The 20,507-nt window shown below is 48.2% G+C and overlaps 1 protein-coding gene across 1 annotated transcript in view; it reads left to right on the forward strand.

Annotated features, from left to right (window-relative positions):
• The window catches only part of LOC135893507 (transcription factor HES-5-like), a 31,450-nt gene extending 23,928 nt beyond the window's left edge, over nucleotides 1-7,522 (forward strand). Inside the window, exons 2-4 of the mRNA XM_065421341.1 lie at nucleotides 6,239-6,742; nucleotides 6,966-7,146; nucleotides 7,281-7,522. Coding sequence (XP_065277413.1) covers nucleotides 6,680-6,742; nucleotides 6,966-7,146; nucleotides 7,281-7,522 — 486 coding nt within the window. The 5' untranslated portion in view covers nucleotides 6,239-6,679. The remainder of the gene's footprint in view (nucleotides 1-6,238; nucleotides 6,743-6,965; nucleotides 7,147-7,280) is intronic.
• The last annotated feature ends 12,985 nt before the right edge of the window (nucleotides 7,523-20,507 follow it).

Raw genomic sequence — 20,507 nt, forward strand, 5'->3', positions numbered from 1 at the left:
CTCATTTTCCGAAGCATCAAGTACCCAGTTAAAATGAAAATGGGTGCTTTGCATTTCTGCAAAACAGGCATGTGAAACTGAGCACCTAAAACCACTGGCTGCTTTTGTATCTTTTGGGCTGATCCTCTCTGTGTCTCTGCAAAACGCAGCTACTAAACAACCCTCACTCACAAGGGAGTTCTGAGACTTCATCAACGATTATTTGTAAAGCACTTTGGAAATGCAAAGCACTAGATATTATTCCCAGTCATGTGATCCCTCACCACGTTGTTAGAATCAGAAATTCAGGCTATTGCATACAGACTCTTGACAACATCCAAAAGTTTAAAAGGAAGTGAGATTGTTAAACCACCAACTGCACCCCCCTGCACAGGCCAGATGTTAAGCCCTAAAGAACTGAAGTGGCACAAGGAATTACTTTCCCAAGTTCCTCCAGCTCAGGCTGACAGACCTTGATCAATGTTTTTCTCCACAGTAAGTGCTATGCAGATGGTCTACCCAGAACGGGGCTTCTATGAAGTACAAAGGGAAGTCAAACACCATTTCTAATTCAGCTTGTAGCACGGCACACTTTCATTATCCTCTGGCTGAATGCAGTGAATAGAGAAGCAGTGTGGGAAACTCAGAGGAACTCCAAACTCACACAGTCTGAGGGCCTGTAACATACTCTTGTCCTCGGTCCCACATCTGCCTGTAGTAGACACAAGGAGAGAGAATGACAGAAAGAAAAATCCCATTATAAAAAACTGCAAGGGTGGTGGTTGAGGGGAAAGCCAGTGAAAAAAAATCCAGAAATTGCTGGAAATTCAAACGGGGAGCTCGGAGTAATATATAAACCTTCCTCACTCACAAGCAGCAGCACAGGGAATGACTAGGGGAAAAGGGCAGACCTAGGGTTCGATCCCACACTCATTCAAACCCATAGAAACAGCCCCATTGAGTTCAGTGGAGCTGTACTGCTGGGCCTGTATTAGGTTCTCTGATCCATGCCTGCATACTGCCTAGTGCTTTGTCTGCTCCAGAGTATGCAGTATGGGCTCCTGGGTTTTGCAAACGACTTCCTCGGTGCAGCTCCGTATGTCCGCTCTTAGCGGCGAGAGCGAGAGCTGAGGCCACAGCAACGACAGCATTCCAGGTGTCTGACCCCTTTCATGCAGAGATCTCAAAGCCCTTTCCTAATATTAATAAACCAGGCCACTTGGCCCTCTTGGAAGTGTTATTCTCCCTGTTTGACCGTTGGAGAAACTGAGGCACAGAGGAGTGAAGTGTTTTGCTTAAGGCCACACAGTCCATGACAGAGCCCAGACGTCCAAACTGCCAGTCCATTGCTCTAACCACTCCCAGCTTTGCCAGGACAGCTGCTGTCATCAGGGAACAGTCTGAACAAACGTCACTACCCTCGGCAGATCCGTGTGTTAGCAGTTGTGAATGTTGAGGCACTTGTCCACTGGCTTTGCACCATAGTTGGGGGCTCACTGCGTCCTTACCCAGTGAACTCAAATCCACAAAGTTCTCAAAACCCAGTCAAAGCCGAGTCATCTTTCATGTGGAGGCCATCCCTGCAAAACCACAAACTGAGCCCAGATGCCCTCATGACTGGGCCAAAGTTTGTGAGTTGTAGCAAAACAATTGCCAGATGCGGGCTGAGTCCTGAGTTGGCAGCGGAGGCCAGAGCCTGATATGGGCAGTTTTGCTGTGGAGGTTTTGCAGCTCTCTGATTCACAGAGCCGGAGAGGAAGGATGGCTGTGTGAGCAATGGGCGTCCTCTGGACTCTTGCCACATCTGACATGCTTCCTGCATGAACTTTAAAAAGTCACTGAGGGCCTGATGGGTTGGGGGTTTTTCTTCTTCAGAGTAGATGCCCACTTGTATGTCTGCTTTACATTTGTGCTTACTGTGTGTGACAGGCCAAATACGGATTTGCACATGCAAGCAACTATTTAGCCACCTACATGTGCAAATCATGTGATTTGGACACACACATACACGGTAAGTACACTCAAAAAAGTAGGCCCAGATCTTTATGAAAATCAGGCTCTTAGCCTATTGGCTCCTCAGTTATCCTGTGAAATGGGATATCCTACCCTATTTGTTCATAAATGCTTGAAAAGGGCTCTGAGCTTCTTGGATAAAAAGGCCTGATTCTGATTGCAGCTATGCTGGTGAAAATCAGGGATAATTCCCCGGAAGATGATGAAGTCACTCTGGATTTACATTGGTGTAGCTGAGATCAAAATATGGCTCTGGAAGTGCCAAAGGATATGGCTCAAGTCCATAAGTCTTGCTCAGGATTTACTCAGGCTGAAATTCCCATTGGCTTCAGTGAGGGTTTCTTCCCGGAAAGGGTTTCAGGATTTGGCCCAATAGGAGTTTTCCCTGAGTAAGGTCTCCAGGGTTCAGTGCTAACTTTGTATTTCCAAGTCCGCCAAGATCTTGCCGCCTTTCCCATCTCTCACACAGAGTTCCTTTTCTCCTAAGTACCCTAGCATGGTAAGCGGCTTATTAACATAAGGCTGTGGAAGTTTGTGTACCTCCAAGTTTCCCACACCATTTCTTAACTATATTCATTCCCCACACAAAGGAAGTGTGCCTGGCTACAAACCACATTAGCAATGGTGCTTGACTTTGCATTGTGTTCAGTGGGAAACCCTACTCCCAAAAGGCCATCTGGGTAGCAATCAGAGCAGTGATGATCTCTGAAGACTTGGGAAAGCTGAAGCTCCTTTAAAACGCCTTAAAAGCTAACATCTGGCAGAGATTCAGGAGGTGGGATAGTGTTTACTCCACATTTCAAGTATGGTACCTGTATGTAGGATCTTACGGTCATCATCTGTTTTCTTTCCAATGCCGTGTGCTCCGGTCCCACAGTAGAAAGCAATCATTCTGATGTTGGGACATAAATTAATTCCAAATTCATGATCCCTGGTGTAACTCCATTGACACCTGTAGCTTTACAGTGGAGATGAATCTGGCTCATTGCCCTTCTTTGGGATTTCCAAATCAAACTGGAGTTACAGCAGTTCATTCTCGTGTCATGCCAAAGTGACGGTCTCCTCCAAAGCTAGTTCTTCACTGGTTAGTTAATTTCCCTTGTTGATTGCGAAGCCACAGAGAAAACCATGGAGTCATTTTTTTTAGTTTATTTTTCCTGAGACTAGAACATTTGTTCCAGGAACTACGGTATCCTTGTTGTGTGATTCGGAGGGATGCAGGGAAAAACTGCTGTCAAGTCAGGGAGACTTTGCACTTATGTTACTTTACAGACAATAGATGAACCCCACAAACCAGTGAAACAGACTTACAATCATCCCTATTTTACAACTGAGGCCTATCGCAGTTAAGTGACTCACTCAAGACCACAGAGCTTATATCAGAGTCAAGGATAGAACTTGGGATTCAAGGGCTCCCAGCCCCAACCCTGCCATAATAAAACAGCTCTTGCAAAAAGGTCCATCAAATTTCAAACATACCAAAAAAACAAACAGAACTAGAAAGTATTTCCCCTGCAGGGCTTATTGGCAGAGTCCTTGGGGGAAATCAAGCAGGGATTGTATTCCACCCCGTTAATTTCCTGCAAGTGTTGATCAATTTCCAAAAGCCTTGGGGAGCTGGTGGGGGGCAGATATTTTGTTCTTTTTTCCAATGCGGCAAATTCTGCAGTCCTTAACTGAGTGAAATTACCATTGACTTCCATGGAACTATAGCAATTCAAGGTGGCAAGATTTGGCCCCATGTAATTTTTTGGTTACTCAGGCTACCTTCAGCTGAGAAGTAAAACGTCTGTTTTCAAATTCTATTATTTTGAGAACACTTGTTCTATAAGCAAGGCCAGATCCTCAGCTGGTGCAAATGAGAGTAGCTCCATTGACTTCCGTGGAATTATTTGGATTTATACCAACCGAGGGGGCAAAAGTGACTCTAATTACCCCAGCACAGTCAACTGACAGCTGTGAGGATCTGGCCAGTTCTAACTGAGTCTGACCCCCTAGGTTCTCTGTTTGACAGAGCGTTCGGAGTCATAGCACCAGATCTCAGAAGTGGCCAGAAGCCCAAACTGAGATAAAAAACAGGCACATGCAGCACCGGTCACCTGTGCACCCCCACGTCTGTGCTAACAGGCTTTACCACTGAAAGCTCATTTGTCTTCCACAAAAATAAAAGTCCTGAGATGGGCCAGAAAACTCACAGGGCACAGAAACCTCCCCCTCCCCAGCCCCCCCAAGGAGGGTAAGTGTGAAAATGCTTTGATTGTTCTGTACAACTGGTTATTACAGGGAGGGGCATCTGACACTTAAAATTGCTTTGTTAGATTCAAACGTGGGGCGTGCATGTGTGTGGTTGATGTTGCAGGGAGAATTTATAGCTCTTCCTGTATCTGGTTAGTAGTAAGTTCATCTGCAAAGCAGGAACAATCTCAGGCAAAGCCGTTAGTTGAGTATGCGGGCTGGGAAACTGGCAGGTTTCTCCCTATGTGTCATTGGCTAATCAGCCCTAGAAATGAGTTTGCTGCTTGAGAGTTTCTGTTTCAGAGGCTGTCCCCAAGAGGGGCGCGGGAGAGCAAACGATGGGGTTTCTAGGTGGCCTTACATGGGCTCAGAATTAATCCACGCGCTTTGGAGGAAACATGTGAGATGGTGTCACAAAACTTTCCCACAACTTGACATAAAAGACTCAGAGCTCAACAGCTGCTGTTCTGTACAAAAGAAGTGAGCCTATTCAAGGGCAGTACAATGGGGGAAGGAAAAGCAGATCCTGGAAGAGGTCACTTAAGCCTTACCTGGTTTTAAGAATAACTGAATTAGAAGAGAGGGCTAAGTGTGTGCATGTGTATTCACTTTCATAGACATTACACACAGTTTTATACCACATTCCAGGGCAGGATCCCCAAACTCTTAACAAATATAAACTGAGCTGCATAAGAGTAGTGAGAGAAGGGAATATTATAATCCCCTTGTCACAGATGGGAACACTGAGGCACAGAGAAGTGAAGTGACCTCATTAAGTTCACACAGTGAATCTGGAACATATTTGGGAACAGAACCCCGTGCTTCAGCAGCCTGGCTCCATGCTTTAACCCTACCCTTGTAATGTAACTAATTGGAATGGAAGACGTACTAAACATACAGATGGTGCAGAAATCAATCTGCTTCCATTTGGTACTCAGCTTATCGTTGTGTGAGTTAATTTAATGCTCAGAAAAGTGAGTGAGGACTCTTTGTTATTCAAGTAGACAGAGTGTAGTCAGGTGTAGTGCAATTTATTATTAATTATTATTATTATTTATTATTATATATTTATTTTATTTATTGGAAACACGCAGCTCTAAGAATACATCTTAATATCCTAAACAGCAGCATCTCTTGCTAGTGCAGTCCTGGGTCTCTCTAGAGCAGAGACTGCCAATAACATCAAATCCTAGTATGGATTGTAGCCTAGAGAAGGAGAATGGGAATCAGGACTCCTGGGTTCTATTTCCAGTTGTGTTTCTGACTTGCTGTGTGCCTCAGTTTCCCCATTGGTAAAATGGGGATAATCACACTAAAACCTGCCTCATGGTGGGGATGGAGGGGAGTGGGTTGTGAGGCGAAATTAATGTTCATTATATGTTTCGAGATCCTTGGATGAAGGTAATGCATAAATGCAAAAATATTACAGATATTCAGCACCCACTAAGATTTCCCTCTTTCACCTCTGGATTCTCGCTCATGTTTAAGAACAGATCAATAAAGTATTATTGTGACTGTTTTTCCCATATGGGGAAGTTGAGATGATGGGAAGGGAAGTGCCTAAGGTCACCCAGGACATCTGAGAACAGAACTCAAATCTACTTCCTCCCAGTCCAATGCTTAACCACCAGACTGTCCTCTGTATAAATAAGTAAATAACAACACTCTGTGTAGCTGTGTGTACCACAATGAAGTGCATTGTTTATCCTGAGCCAGACCATGGAGTCCACACTCTGTTTTGAGTCAGGCGACACTCGCATTGTCAGCTGAGGAGGAACTTCAGAATCTGGCTTATTGTTATTAAAACAAACCCACCAAAAACAACAACCCGGGTTTTAAATTAGCCAAATAAAGTCTATAGTTTATTTTCAGCAACTAGTGAACCCAGCGGTCTCCGAGCAAGTGTGCTGCTTGCCTTCATCGGTGTGTCCATGGGTGTGTGCGCACCCGAAGTGTGTGCCTGGGTGTGTATGTTTTCAAAAAATACAATCCCATCTTTTCCTCTGCACAGATTAGCTTCTTTCCCGCCATCAGCAACTGGCCCCCGCATTCACCATTGTATGTGAACTGGATATTGTGTGTGACCGGAAAGCTATTGATCTGCAGCATCAGTCAGCAGCCTTTTCTCACTGAGGGCCATCTCTTTCCCAGCTTCTAACATGTAATTTGGATCCCAATCTTTCACGTACCACACACTCCCCACCTGCTCATCTGGGAGAAGGTCATTATCCCCCAGCTATTCACTGGCAATGGAGCATGCAAGAATAGATGCTTCGTCTATTGTCCTGCTTATCTCTGATTGGCTCTGGAGTGTGGGAAACTCAACCAAGTCAGAGACCCACAGATTCTCAACGAGGTTGTGCAGTATAAATATAGGGCAGAGTCAGCTTCCTGCAGCACACTTCCACAGGACTTCAGCACGACTGAGAGCTGCCTCCTCAGCTCAGGACAGATGGCCCCCAGCACTGTTTTCATGGAGCACAACAACCTGCTGACACCAAAAGAGAAAAACAAAGTAAGTACCAGCACAGTCTGCTTTGCTGACTGCTTTAGTGAACGAGATGGGGCTAGATCCTCAGCTGGTACAAATAAGTGTAGCTCTATTTCTATGCTAATTTACACCAGCTGGGGATCTGGCCCGTACTACTTACATGCACTGAAGCTATGGACCAAACAGTCCAGAGATGTGGCAGAGTGAGGATGTTTTCTAAGCAAATCTTTTGTCCTGCTTTTTGCAGCTGAGGAAGCCAGTGGTGGAGAAAATGCGCCGGGACCGGATTAACAGCAGCATCGAGCAGCTGAAACTCCTGCTGGAGAAGGAGTTCCAGAGACACCAGCCCAACTCCAAGCTGGAGAAAGCCGACATCCTGGAGATGACTGTCAGCTACCTGAAACAGCAGAGCCAGCTGCAGATAAAGAGTGAGTAGCAGACTTGGCTTCAGTCCTGGCTGGGTGCAAAGCAGCGATGTGCTGCATGAAGCTCCAGAGAGTGACATGAAGAATGAGTCTAAATCATGGTCTCTTTTCTCTCCCCTCTCTCTTTCCTTCTCTAGCTGCAGGAACCATCCGTAAAAACTCTCAGTTCGACTTCAAGGAAGGCTACTCCAGGTGCCTGCAGGAGGCTTTCCATTTCCTGTCTCTCCATAAAGTCCAAACAGAAACGCAGAGCAAGCTCTTGAGTCGCTTCCAGAAGAGCCAGTCGGCTGCGCCAGAGGTCATCTGCTCCCCTTCCAGCCAGAACACCCCAAAGCAAGCATCCCTGAAGAACGTTAATGCTCTCTGGAGACCCTGGTAGACTGCGGGGGGGAGGGGGGGGCAGGAAACGCTTGCTCTATGGACCTTTGTCTTTTATATTCCAGAGGATGGGAGTGACTGCATCTGATAGTCACACCCTGATCCTCTCTATGTAGGGAATATTATTTCCCGTTTTATTTATGTGTGGAAAGAATGGGATACTTTTGATTCTTCAGTTTCATGTGGGATCCTCTGGAAAAGGTTCAGGTATTCTGTTGAGTGGTATTTAAGCTGTGCAGACACTGGTGATAGCAATGTACACCAGGGCACCCAGTCTAGGGGCGCGTGTCTTCATAATGAAGGAGGTTTTTGTAGGTGGCTAAATGTTATCAGTGTTACAGTTGTGTTAAGATTGTAACAGATAGCGGTCTCTGTAGGAGAGAATTCTCTAATTTTGCTTGTAAAAGCTGTCAGCTTTGCTCCCACTTTCCTAGCAACCTTTGCTCACTCTTAATTTAGGACGAATGTAGTACCTCACTGTTGGTGGACGGTTTTACAAGTTCTCTTGCCCTCTGTTTGCTTGCAGCGCGTGCATAGCAGCAAAGATAGATTCCTAGCTTCTGTTCACCCATCACACTTTAGGGCTAGCAAGAGGTCACTAGATAAAACTATGTGGAATATTTCTACCATTTTGCTGCTTTTTCTGTTTAGGAAAATAATATTTTAATGCTTTATATTAAAGAAAAAAGAAAGTAGATGCAAGGTTTGGTGGTTCAACGTTATACGTTTTGGCTGTCAGACTAGCTCTTTCCAGCATGTTCATTATGATAATGATTGTTCTCTGTACTGAGCGGTTTCATTCATTGTGGATGGTGAGTTTCTCCCCTGCCTGGGAATGGCCCTGTGGGCTCTGTGCATACTATGTATGCATCTGTATCACGTTTGTAGAGAGAAATAAAAATGCATTTGTGTGCAACGGCTGGCTAGGTTTCCTTCTTGTCAACTATGTGCAGCTGCATGGACCATTGAAACACGCTTTGCTAATTTAACAACACCACAGTAATTGCAAGAGGAGACTTTTCAAACCAAAGGAGCTTGTGTTCCTGCCTATGCTAGGCACTGACGCGGCCCCCATCACTGCGATAGCTGAGCACCTCACTGCCTGTAACACACTTATCTGCATGACACCCCGGGAGGTAGGGCAGTGCTATGATCCCCATTTGTCTCCAAGTCCTTTATTTTACTAACTGTCTTGCCCAAGGTCACGCAGGAAATCTGTGGCAGAGTAGAGAATTCAACTCCCCATTCTCAAGCCCCAGGTTCGAACCTTAACCACTGTCCCATCCTTCCTAGACCATGCATAGTTTCTATAGAGATGAAAGCAAAGGTTAGACACGTCTGGCCCACTCAACCTCCCTTAAGCTCTTTTGCCCCCACACCACTGCCCCAGGAAGCATAGGCATCTGCATTGGCAAGCGGCGCCTGCCATTCTGGTCTCTCTCAAAATCCAGAGACCTGATTCTGATCAATGAGGGCAGTGGATTTACACCAGCATAAAACTGATGTAACAGAGTACGGTAGAGGGAAACTCCTGGGCTCTCCTCCCTCCTGCTTTACACTGTTGAATGACTAAAGGATGCACATTGGGCAGGAACGGATGGTTCCAGGGACACACCAGTTCATTTTCTCCATTGCCCACTATGCTACTTCGACCTGATGTTCGGCAGTAAATCCAGAGTGACACCTCCCAGCCAGGGTAACATCAATGCCATGCAGTACCAAGCCCGCTCCTGGCAAGAAGCTGTGCCAGGTCACCTTGGATTACCCAGTGCTGCTGAGGCCCTTGCTTTAAATGAATGGTTCCAGTACAGTCAAGTGCCAGCAGCCAGAGGCCTGTGAAAAGGGCCCCACGCCTGTGTCACAAAGATCCCATGTACTGGCTAAAATTTAAAAAAAACCAAACCACCTACATTTAAAAAAATACTAGAAAGGCCCAGAAGAGGGGCAGTGCTCATTCACCTCACGTCGCTGCCTGAGGGTCTGGCTGGGCCTCAGCAGAGCTGGGCTCAGTTTCCAGATCTGCAGCAGCTTCCGCGTGAGCTGCTTTAATTCCTTTACAGCCGTCCCAGTTAACAAATCAGGAGACTGTCCGGGGTTTGTACAAACCCCAAGGGCAGCACCTTCTGACCCAGGCAGTGTAAGTGGGTGTGAAGTTGCTGCGAAGCGCAGGGTGTCCTGAGCAGGACTGTATTCCTCGCTAACAAAGCATGGACTCTGCCATACCATTTGCTCCCGCAGGATTGTAATTGGTTTTTGTAATTATAGGGACTGGAGGGTTCCATTCGATTCTGTAGTTGATTTGTAACACACTGTTTGGACTAGTGTTGGTGACTCTGATTCCTTGGCCATGGGGCCCTTGTAAATAAACCAGATAAATAAATACTGCACAGTCTATTACAGTGTGTACAGCACCTGGCCCAAAGGGGCCTTCATCTCAGCTGAGGCTTCTACCGTAACACTCGTAATAACATGTCTTCCAAGCAGTGACTGGGCCTCCCCTGCAGAGATGTTGCTGTACCAACATAGGCGTAGTTTGACTTCTATATTTCAGAGGGGAAGGGGAGGCAGCTCCAGCCAGGCTAGTGTGACCAGATGTCCCAATTTTATAGGGACAGTCCCCATATTAGGGGCTTTTTCTTAGATAGGCCCTTATTACCTCCCACTCTCTCTCCCAATTTTTCACATTTGTTATCTGGTCACCCTAAGCCAGGCCAACTGGGTTACACATGGGGGAAAATCCCATGCCTGCCTGAGGCTTGCGGTTTGGGGGAGCAATGCCCCCTTATACCCCTCCAAACTACGCCCATGTGTACAAACTACACCATCACGCAGCATTGTGGTAGTATTTATAACCCATAAATGCCCTTAAAGGAAAACATTTGACAATGTCTGTACTGCTACTTTTACAGACTGAGTATTTTAACATTGGCTCTAAAATACTACAAGGATTTTAAACCAGATTTCAAGAGAGCACTTCTCCTTTTCCACCACCAGGTGTCTCTCAAACTGTTCTCTTCCTCCAGGCTGCCAACTGTGCAGGAGGAGGTGCCCTGCACTCTCCTAGACTGGGGCCTAGAGCAGGCCTGGTGGGATTTGAGGTTGTTTACCAGCTGTGGTTGGTTTAGTCTCTTGAGAGGCCTTAGAGACACGTAGGAGGTAAACAGCTGCCTTGCAGAGCATGGACAGTACACAGCACACTGGTGATTAGTCTCTGTCATCACCTGTGAGACACTGTTTAATTTTAATGAGCAAATGTCACGGGGAGGAAGGGGGAGGTGGAAACTGGAGATTTTACATAAGCTCCCTGCACCATTTATGGCATTACAGTCATTTCCACAGCAACCAGCTGCAATGCCACACACAGGATAGTTTGGTATTCAGTAAAATACACAGGGGAAAATCTTCCTGAATCAGTACAATGGGGATCCTGTACAAATGCATATGCACCCATTAAACTTTGAGAACTCTAGGTTTGCTCTCCTCTGGGTTTTTATGTGGCACCTATCATGGCAGGCAGGCGGTTGTGGGCACAAGCCATCTCACTGGGCAGCGCATGCCAACACATGCACTCGCTCAGTCACTAAAATGTGGGGCTCTGCAGGTGCATGCCTCACACCTACATTTGCAAATGCTGCCCACAAGGTGCCCCAAATGGTCTGGCACTAGAATGTTTTTCCGTTTCCATGCTTAGTGTCTCCTTAAAGGGAATGCCGTCAACTTAATAACACTTCTCACTTCTGTCTGCACAGCTTTACTTACCCTTAGTCAGAGGCAAGACTTCTGGCTCCCAGAAATGATCATGGTTCAAAGGAGCCTGGTTTCCCAGTACTTGGTGCATTCAACAGCACTTGGGAGCGAATGGGAGAGGTTGGGTGCTCAGCACTTTTGAAAATCTGGCCCCATTATTTAAGCACTTACAAGCGATGCTGAGTGCTGCTGAGAAACGCTGGCCACATTCGTGTAGAGTCAGCGTCACGCTTTTCCCCAGTTACTTGTGCGGGTCTGTCACACAGTGCCAGGAGAGAGGACTGCATTGAAAAGAACAGGGAGGTGTGTAGGCAGGTGTAGTACCTGGACATACTGCTAGCTTGCGTTTTGAAAAGGGATACAACTTCACGTTGGCCCTTTCATCAAACCGAACCCCAGCAGCTTGTGCAACAACATCCTGTTTTGAAAGGAAAAAGTTCATAGCTGTGGCTTTGTTTGAAGAGAAGCTTTAGGCGATGTCTGCACTGCCATTTTCAGCGCAAAAACTTTAGTCATTCAGGGGTGTGAAAAAACACCCCCATGAACGACAAAGTTTTAGCACTGAAAACCAGTATAAATAGCACCTCATTCGGGGTGGTTATTTTTGATCACTGGGAGAGCTCTCCCCCGGAGATAAAGCGTGACTACACTGCCCACGTCACAGTGCTGCCGTGGCCACACTGTAACGTGAGCAGTGTAGACATACTCTTAGTTGTAACCTTACCTGCCTGGGACATATGTATGCATGTCTTAGGGTGTGTCTACACTGGCAAGTTTCTGCACAACAAGTTATACCACATTTATTAGAGCGCTGGAATTAAACCGCTGTTGCATGTCCACACTGTGCTCCTTGTGACGGTGGAGCGCATCCACATTAGCAGCTCTTGCAACGGCAAAGAGAGCAGTGCATTGTGGTAGCTATCCCACTGTGCAACTGGCCTCAGGGCGCTTTGGGAAGGTTTGCAATGCCTCATGGGGCAGGCACAGTGTCACATGATGCAGGTTTCCCAATCCCATTGTTCCAGGGGCATCCTACTACATTGCCAGCTGCTTTTCAACTGAAGTGGGGGTGGGGGGGCAGAGTGTGTGACAGGGTGTGTGTGTGTGTGTGTGGAGGAGAGTGTGTGTTTTGAGGACAGCATGCTGTCTTGTATGTTCATACAGGAGCAGGAAGCAACCAGTCCTGCGGCAGGGAGAGGGGGAAACCACATCAGCCCCCGCCTCCCTCCCCAGCTCTCTACACACACACACACACACACACACACACACACACACACACACACACCTCTGTGTTTAACAGCCTGAACATTCCACATTAATGGTTTGCTTTGTGTCCCAGAGCAGATCAGCACAGCACACAAGGGCTGTCAGAAATGGGATGGGTGCATCTCTCCAGCGCAGTGGAGTTCAAAACAATGAGCAGAGGGACCACTTGCGGGATTATGGGACACTTCCGGAGGCCAGTTGATTGCTTTCTGCACTGTAATGTGTCACTGTCAATACAGTGCTGGAGCCTCTGCACTTTAAGGGTATGTCCTCACTAGCTACATTAAGGTGGCAGCACTTTTACCGTGGCTGTGTAGCCTGGGCCGGCGCAACCCATAAGGTTACCGCTGCGATTTGGGGGGCGGCGACCGTGGCGGTATTTCCGCGGCGGGACCTTCCGCCGCCTCTGTGGGGGGGCGGCATTTCGGGGCGGGACCTTCCACCGCCCAAAGCTGGCGGTGCTCCTGTGTGTAGCCCAGCACCAGCGCTGGGAGAGTAAAAAAACCACCCCCACGAGGGGAGTAGCTCCCAGCGCTGGTGCACTGTCTACACTGTCACTTTACAGCACTGAAACTTGCAGCGCTGGGGGGGTGTTTTTTCACCCCCCTGAGCGAGAAAGTTGCAGCGCTGTAAAATGGCAGTGTAGACAAGGCCTAAGGCTTAGGACTCTTGTCAAGGTGGTTTTTTTGCAACGCTGCAACTGAGGAGTTTCTGCGCACTAAGTGGCTTGGCAGTGCTTACACTGCAGAAAGCTGCTTTACTGCGCAGTAACTTGCCAGTGGAGACAAGGCCTTAGATCATTAGTATCTGTAAAGCACGCTGAGAACCTCCGCTGGGGGCGGGAACGACAGATGACAGGAAATAATTAAAGGACAGAAGGGTCTGTGTTTTAGAAGATCCCAGCAGACTTCTGCCTGCTGCTGTGTTTCTTTCCCATTATTTAACCCTTGCAAATCCCTGTTATTCCAAATAGTCTCTTTGTTATTTAAAAGGGCAGAAATTAGTTTCACAAACCTCCCATGCAGAAAACTTTCACTTATACGTCACTCAGTCCTGTCAGCCTCCTGGAAACCATGGCTGGAAGGGTGGAGAGCAGGACGGGCGTTGGGCCGGAGAGCAGGTAAGCGGCACAGCAGCTGTCAGGGCTCCAGGGCCCCAGCTTTTCAGTTCAGGTTTTGTTTTATCTCCTTCCTCCCAGCCCCTCAATTATGTTAATCCCTGTTTATTAACGGCACGTAGCCCTTTTGGAGTGTTTTTCATCTGCAAAGATAATCAGTGGCAGCCTCTTAGAGCTGGATATTTCCTGCCTTATTTTGAATCAGAGACTTCATACCTGCTGCTGTAAATTGGCTGTGAGTATCAAGTGTCAATTCGAGCATCAGTTTCTCCTGCCCACTTTCAAAGGCCACCAGCTTCTGCTGTGATTGATCCAGACCCTTAGTCCCCCTGATAATTATTATCTGCAGATGGGGAAACTGAGGCAGAAAAGTTAAGTGATTTGCACAAGTCCACGGAGAATGGCAGTCTGAGACACGATTAACGCAATTAGAATAAACGAGTCCCTTCACTAATACTATTTGTGATATGTTTTAACTGAATGTACAACAGTTTCTGACTACTCCCTCCTCACAACAGTGAAACTCATGTGACAATATTGATTTGTGGTTAGAGACAAGAGCTGTGAATCAGGACTCCTGGGTTCTGCTCTTGGTTCTGTCACTGACTTGCTGCATGGCTTTGGCCAAGTCACTTCACCTCATTGTGGCCCAGCATGTACCTAGCAGCGAAAAGGCAGTAACAGCACTTCACTGTCTCACAAGGATGTTGTGAGTATGTGTGTGCTTTGAGAGCCTCAGGCAAGAGATGCCATATGAAGACTAAGAATAACATTTTTATTGGAGCTGGTCAGAAAATGGTTCTTTTCCCCTTAGGAAAAATGTCAAATTTGCAGCAAAAAATCAGTATTTGAAATATTTTAGCCAAAACCTGGTAATTTTCAATTGTTTGCCTCATGGAACACAGCCTGGAAAGAGCTTAAAGGAGAAGTCTGGAAAAATCAACTCCTCTGCTTGCCCACCAAACAGTGGCCTTAGGCAAACAGGGGATTGTGAGTCTGAACTCCTGGTCTCTTCTCTCAGCTTGGGGCAGAGTGGTTAGAGCAGTGAGACTGGGATTCGGGGCTGTTGTATTATACACAATCTCTACTCCTGACTGGCTGTGTAACCCTGGGCAGCTTGTATGATACGCTACTTTGAAAGGACAATGTTCTAGTGAATTCCTATCGATGTTTGAAGAGACGTTTTTCCTCCACAGCCTGTGGGTGTATGTGTGAGAGAGAAGAATGTATGTACATCAGTGTTTGTGAAGCACTTGGCGACCCTTGGCTAGGACAGGGCAGTACTAGGCCAATAAATAATAACAATAAAAGACTGAAGCTTAAGAGATGTCTCCGTTTGAGCAGCGCACAGTGGATTCCAGCAGACCCGTAGCTAGTGATGTGCCACTTGGTATTTAATGTTCAGAGCCTACTTCACCCTGGTATTTCAAAATGCAGCAGTTCTCGGTTTATAAGGTTAGTTCCTTTCCTTCCCCCAGCTCCCCCACGGAACAGGAAACTGACTCATACTTATCCAGATAATCCTTTCCTGCCAGTTTCCAGCAGCCAGACGCTGCTATTAGAGACACAGGATGTAGTGGTTTGTGAGACAGCCTGGCACTCTGGCCATGGAGAGTGGAGAGGCTGCAGGATGGGGGATATTTGGTACTTGTGCCGTTATTTTTTATTCATGAACTCAGCCAGGAGCCACTCCTGGAAGCAAAGCCCTGTAGAAGAAATGCCCTTGGTGGCAGAGCAGGGCAGACCCTGCAGGAAATGCTGTTTGAACAGTCCTGATGTTCCAGGAAGCACATCCACATTTCTTTCCTGAGGAGTGACTTGTTGGAAGGATGGCGATGCTCATCTACTCATCAGAGAATCTGTACAGCCTTGTGTGGCAGCTAGAGCCACGTGCAGGTGAGGGCCTTTTCAGTAGGAATGCTAGGGAGCTGTGCTTTGGCTAAGGTGAATTGCACAGGGTAGGAGGGGTACGTTCAATGCATGCTGTGACGCAATCTTGCTCTGCTTATATCTATGCTGCTGTAAAGATAATTTCCCTAGCTTGTCGCTTTTACCATGTCACTGGCTCCCCTTCTCCATTGCATCAAACACAACTTCTCCCTGCTCAGCCTAGCTCCACGCTGCCCATCATCTCTCATGTACTACCCAGCTGTTGATTCCCACCCATGCACCACGTGTATGTGTGTAGGGGGGAGGGCTAAACCCCTTCCCAGGGCCTGAGGCCCGCTGACTCATCTACTGTCTGCCACCCAGAGTCTCTGGGTCTGCAACTTATCCCAGAGTCAGGGAAAAGGCATGAAACCTTCCCTTCACAAGAGATTAATATTGGTCTGTCAATCACCTGACTTCCCTTCCTGATGGGCTAAATCTATCCTGTTTTTACTGGGCCTTAGCCACTTAGGGAAGAGTTGCTAGGCAGGATAGCAATGTGGGTGGGCCCAGCCTGATTTTTCCCATTGGTGTATTTTTGTGATTGGGTGACCGTCTTGCCAGGTCGACAAACCACTCTTCCTCTGTCGCTGTAATTGGCAGAGGAGGTTGAACAGAATGTGATTTTTCGATTGGCTAGGGGAGACTTGTTGCTAGGCAGAGTAGCCAACCCATTGTTGGGGCACCTTTAAAAGCGGCCCAGATAGGGGTGCTTGGGAGGGTAGTTTTGCCCCCTTTGGGGGGGCCAGGGCTAGGTGTGTGACATCTGGGGGTGCAGTTGCACCCAGCAGCCCGGCTAGAGCCGCCTCTGATTGTCTCATGGCTTCCTTGGCCTGCACCATCTTTCTGTCCATCTCCATGGGTTGGGGCTCAACTGACGTGTCCAGTGGCAGCTCCGTGGGGCAGGGACCATCTGTGTGTTCTGTGTCTGTACAGCACCTAGCACGGGGTTGGGGGCTGGGCCACGACTAGGCTCCAAGGCGCTACGTTAACACACAGCATAATAAACCCCAGAAGAAGGTGTGGGGGGGGGGAGCAAAATGGTGGAGATGTTGCCTTTTTTTGTGCCTCCTCTGGGTGCTATTCCCTGGGCACAACTGGCCTTAGGAATCAGGGGTTATAGTGGGCAGAGCAGAGATGCTGAAATCTACACAGGCTGCCCATTTCCAGATGTCCCCAGCCTTTGCTACAACCAATGCAAATGTCTCTCCTGTGATAATCACCATCCCCGATGGGGAGACTGAGGAGGACTGGCTAAGGGAGTTGCCCAAGGCTGCAGAGGGTGGCAATGTCAGGGCCATTATTAGCACAGTCAGAATGACAGGAGCATGTGGGTGGCTTCATTAATACTAAGAAATTCTAAAAAAAGTTCTGCGTTCTCGCAGTGGGCCAGACGGCAACTTCCTTTGTCAGCCACTCTTCCTCCCCTCCCCAATCATGATCTGGCTGAGGTGGGGAGAGCAGGGGCTACTCACCTGATAAAATGCTGCAAGCTGGTGGATGGGGAGAGGGGAGGGAGTAGGAGTTCGGGCTGCACCCTCCCCATTTGCTAGCTAGAATAGTTGGCTGGATGGGGAATAGGTCCAAGAAAAGGAGTGAAGTGATTTTCTCCTTCCTCCCAGCACAAGGGAGGAAGTGGGTCTTTGAGACACAGTTTGTTCTCTGCTCTGCTCCTGGGGTGGGGTAGCTACATGCTGCCCTTCACGGCAGATTGCAAAGGCACAATCTGCTCCTGAGCAAGAATCAACACGGCACTGCTGTAGGCATTTGACAGGGGCATTGTTACCCGGTCCTTGCTTGTTACATTGCTTTGGGCTGTGTCTGACACTGACACATGGATGCCTACCCAGTTATCTGAGTCTGTGTGGGTGATGGGTGCGTGCACAGGGTTTCAGCTAGCATGCCTCAAGCTGTACACTAGATAAAACGTTCACCTTTCGTTATCTGGTTTTGAGACAGGGTCTCAGGCGCAAATCTGGATTGCAACTTTGAAGAGCAGCTTTGTCTTTGGTTTGACTGCACATCTGTCCGTTGCACTGAAGCGCCTTCTTGCAGTGCTCCTGAAGAACACGTTCTGAAAGCCACCGACCAAGGAAGCCACAAGTACAACATTGGTCTTTGTTGTAGTGTGTGCAGCGTGCTTTGCACTCCCTGTGAAGTATGCAAGTTTCCTGTGCATATGAGGGGTCGGCACGGACTTTTTGAAGTAATTCAAACCCACGGTGCACACATGAGCACCTTTTGCAGCCCTTATGCAGTTTCAGAGCGTGATATCGTGTCTAAGGGGAAATCAGGCTTAGGAGACCAACTTAAATCACTCAAATGAATGTTTAGAAAACCATCTCCAAACCCCAATTCTCTTCTGGGGTAAGGGTTAGCAGTGAGAGTCCGACCTCTGGAAATGTAGGTCTTTATTCAGACCTTTTGAGGTTACTTCCCTTGTATTGTTTATATTGCAGTAGCCCCGAAAGCCCCACTGAGATCAGGAGCCCGCTGTGCTAGGCACTGTACAAACACATACTAAGAGGCTAGTCTAAGGGCATGTCTTCACTAGCAATGTTAAAGCGCTGTGTAGTCGTGGCACCAGTGCTGGGCTAGAGCTCTCCCAGCGCTGTAAAAAAAACAGCCCCAGGAGGGGAGTAGCTACCAGAGTTGGGAGCCGGGCTCCCAGCGCTGGTGCACTGTCTACACTGCCACTTTACGGCACTGAAACTTGCAGCACTCGGGTGTGTTTTTTCACACCGCTGAGCGAGAAAGTGGCAGCGCTGTAAAGTGGCAGTGTAGACAAGGCCTAAATAGAAAAGACAGACAAAATGTAAGAAAACATGATCCAATTGCCAGAGTGAGTGAGAGAGAGAGTATTATCATCCCCGCTTTACAGAAGGCACAGAGAGATTAGGTGACTTGGGCAAGGTCACACACTATCTGTGGCACAGCTGGGGATAGAAGAACCTAGATTCATGGATGCCATGGCCAGAAGGGACCATTCTGAGCATCTAGTCTGACCTCTTGTATAACAAGCCAGAGAACTTCCCAAACTAATTCCGTGCGCCGATCTTTTAGAACAACATCCAATTTTGAGTTAAAAATTGCCAGTGATGGAGAATCCACCATGACCCTCGATAAATTGTTCCAATGGCTAATTACTCTCATTGTTAACAATTTACACCGTTTTTTTCCAGTCTGACTTTGTCTAGCTTCAGCAGGGCAGTCCTTAGACATACGCAGCATATGTGGCTGCATAGGGCACCCGAAAATTTGGGGCACCATTCCCCTCGCTGGCCGCGGCTGGAATCCTCTCTTCTCCGACCCCGGCCCCGCGCTGGGCCGGCGGGTTTCTCCCTGCCCCCAATCCTGCCCCCTCCCTCCCTCACTCCTCAGCCGGCCAGCTGAGAGCTCCAGCGTCCGGCTCTGCTGCCCTGGGGAGCCCAGAGCGGCGCGACCGGTCACTGGCAGCGCAGCGACCCGACCCACCGCCGCCCGGAGCGGAGTCCCTCCCTGGACCCCGCCTTCCTGCGCCGCTCTGTCTCCGGGTCAGGACAGGAGGAGCGAAACTTCCACATGAGTCAGTGGGGCGGGGCGGGGGGGGAATAGAGGGAGGGGGGACTTAAAGTGACAGTGCGCTCACTGTCTCTCACATTTCCCTAACGCACACCCACACACTGTCTCTCACACCCACATACACTCTGCCTTTCACGAGTCTCAGTCCCCCAATACAGATTGTCACACACACACAGAGTCTCACACTCCCCAACACACACTGTCACACAGTCACACACACACACAGTCTCACACACACACACTGGCGCTCTCTCTGTCTCTCTCACATGCACTGGCTCGCTCTCTCACACACATACACACACACACTCTGTCACACAGTCACACACACACACAGTCTCACACACACACACTGGCGCTCTCTCTGTCTCTCTCACATGCACTGGCTCGCTCTCTCACACACATACACACACACACTCTGTCACGCACACACACACACTTGTATTATTGTTGTTGTTAGTACTGCTTGGTACTTCCTGTCAATATGCTCCTGGTGAGCCAGGAATGGTTAGGGGTTGCAGGAGGCCTGTGGGCTCTGGCAAGATGCAGCCCCCATGTGACAGCGCGAAGCCAGCCTTGAGCCACTGCCGCAGTATCTGCTGCGTACAAAGCTCGGGGTGTGTCAGCAATGGCTGGGGTCAGTGGCGCCGGCTGGGGACCATTCAGTGGAGCATAGGGTCACCAGTTTAATAATACTGCGTAGGGCCCCATAAATCCTAAGGACAGCCCTGAGTTTCAGCTTCCAGCCAGTGGCTCATGTTATACCTTTCTCTGCTAGGTTGACGAGCCCATTATTAAATATTTTGTTCCCCAGGCAGGTACGTATAGACTGTAGGCAAGTTACCACTGAATCTCCTTTCTGTTAAGCTGAATAGATAGACTAAAGGAGCTCAATCACTATTAGGCTTGTTTTCTAATCCTTTCATCATTCTCGTGGCCCTTCTCTTAACCTTCTCCAGGTTATCAACATCCCTGAATTGTGGGCACCACAACTGGACACACTATTCCAGCAGCAGTCACACCAGTGCCAGATACAGAGGTAAAATAACCTCTCTACTCCTATTCCAGATTCCCGTTTATACATCCAAGGATCGCATTATCTCTTCTGACCAGAGTATTGTACTAGGAGCTCATGTTCAGCTGATTATCCACCACGACCCCCAAATCTCTCTCCAAGTCACAGCTTTCCAGGAGAGAGGCCCCCACTGTGTAAGTACTGCCTACATCCTTTGTTCCTAGATGTATCCATTCCCATTTAGCCACCCGCCATTCCCTCGGATTCCAATAGGCTCGCACCTCACCAATTAGACACACTGCAGAATAATCCCAGTGACAAATTTCCCCCCAGCCAAGGTTCACTGGCTGTGTG

This window comes from Emys orbicularis, chromosome 22 (genome assembly GCF_028017835.1).
Source record: "Emys orbicularis isolate rEmyOrb1 chromosome 22, rEmyOrb1.hap1, whole genome shotgun sequence".
NCBI classification, from domain to species: Eukaryota; Metazoa; Chordata; order Testudines; family Emydidae; genus Emys; species Emys orbicularis.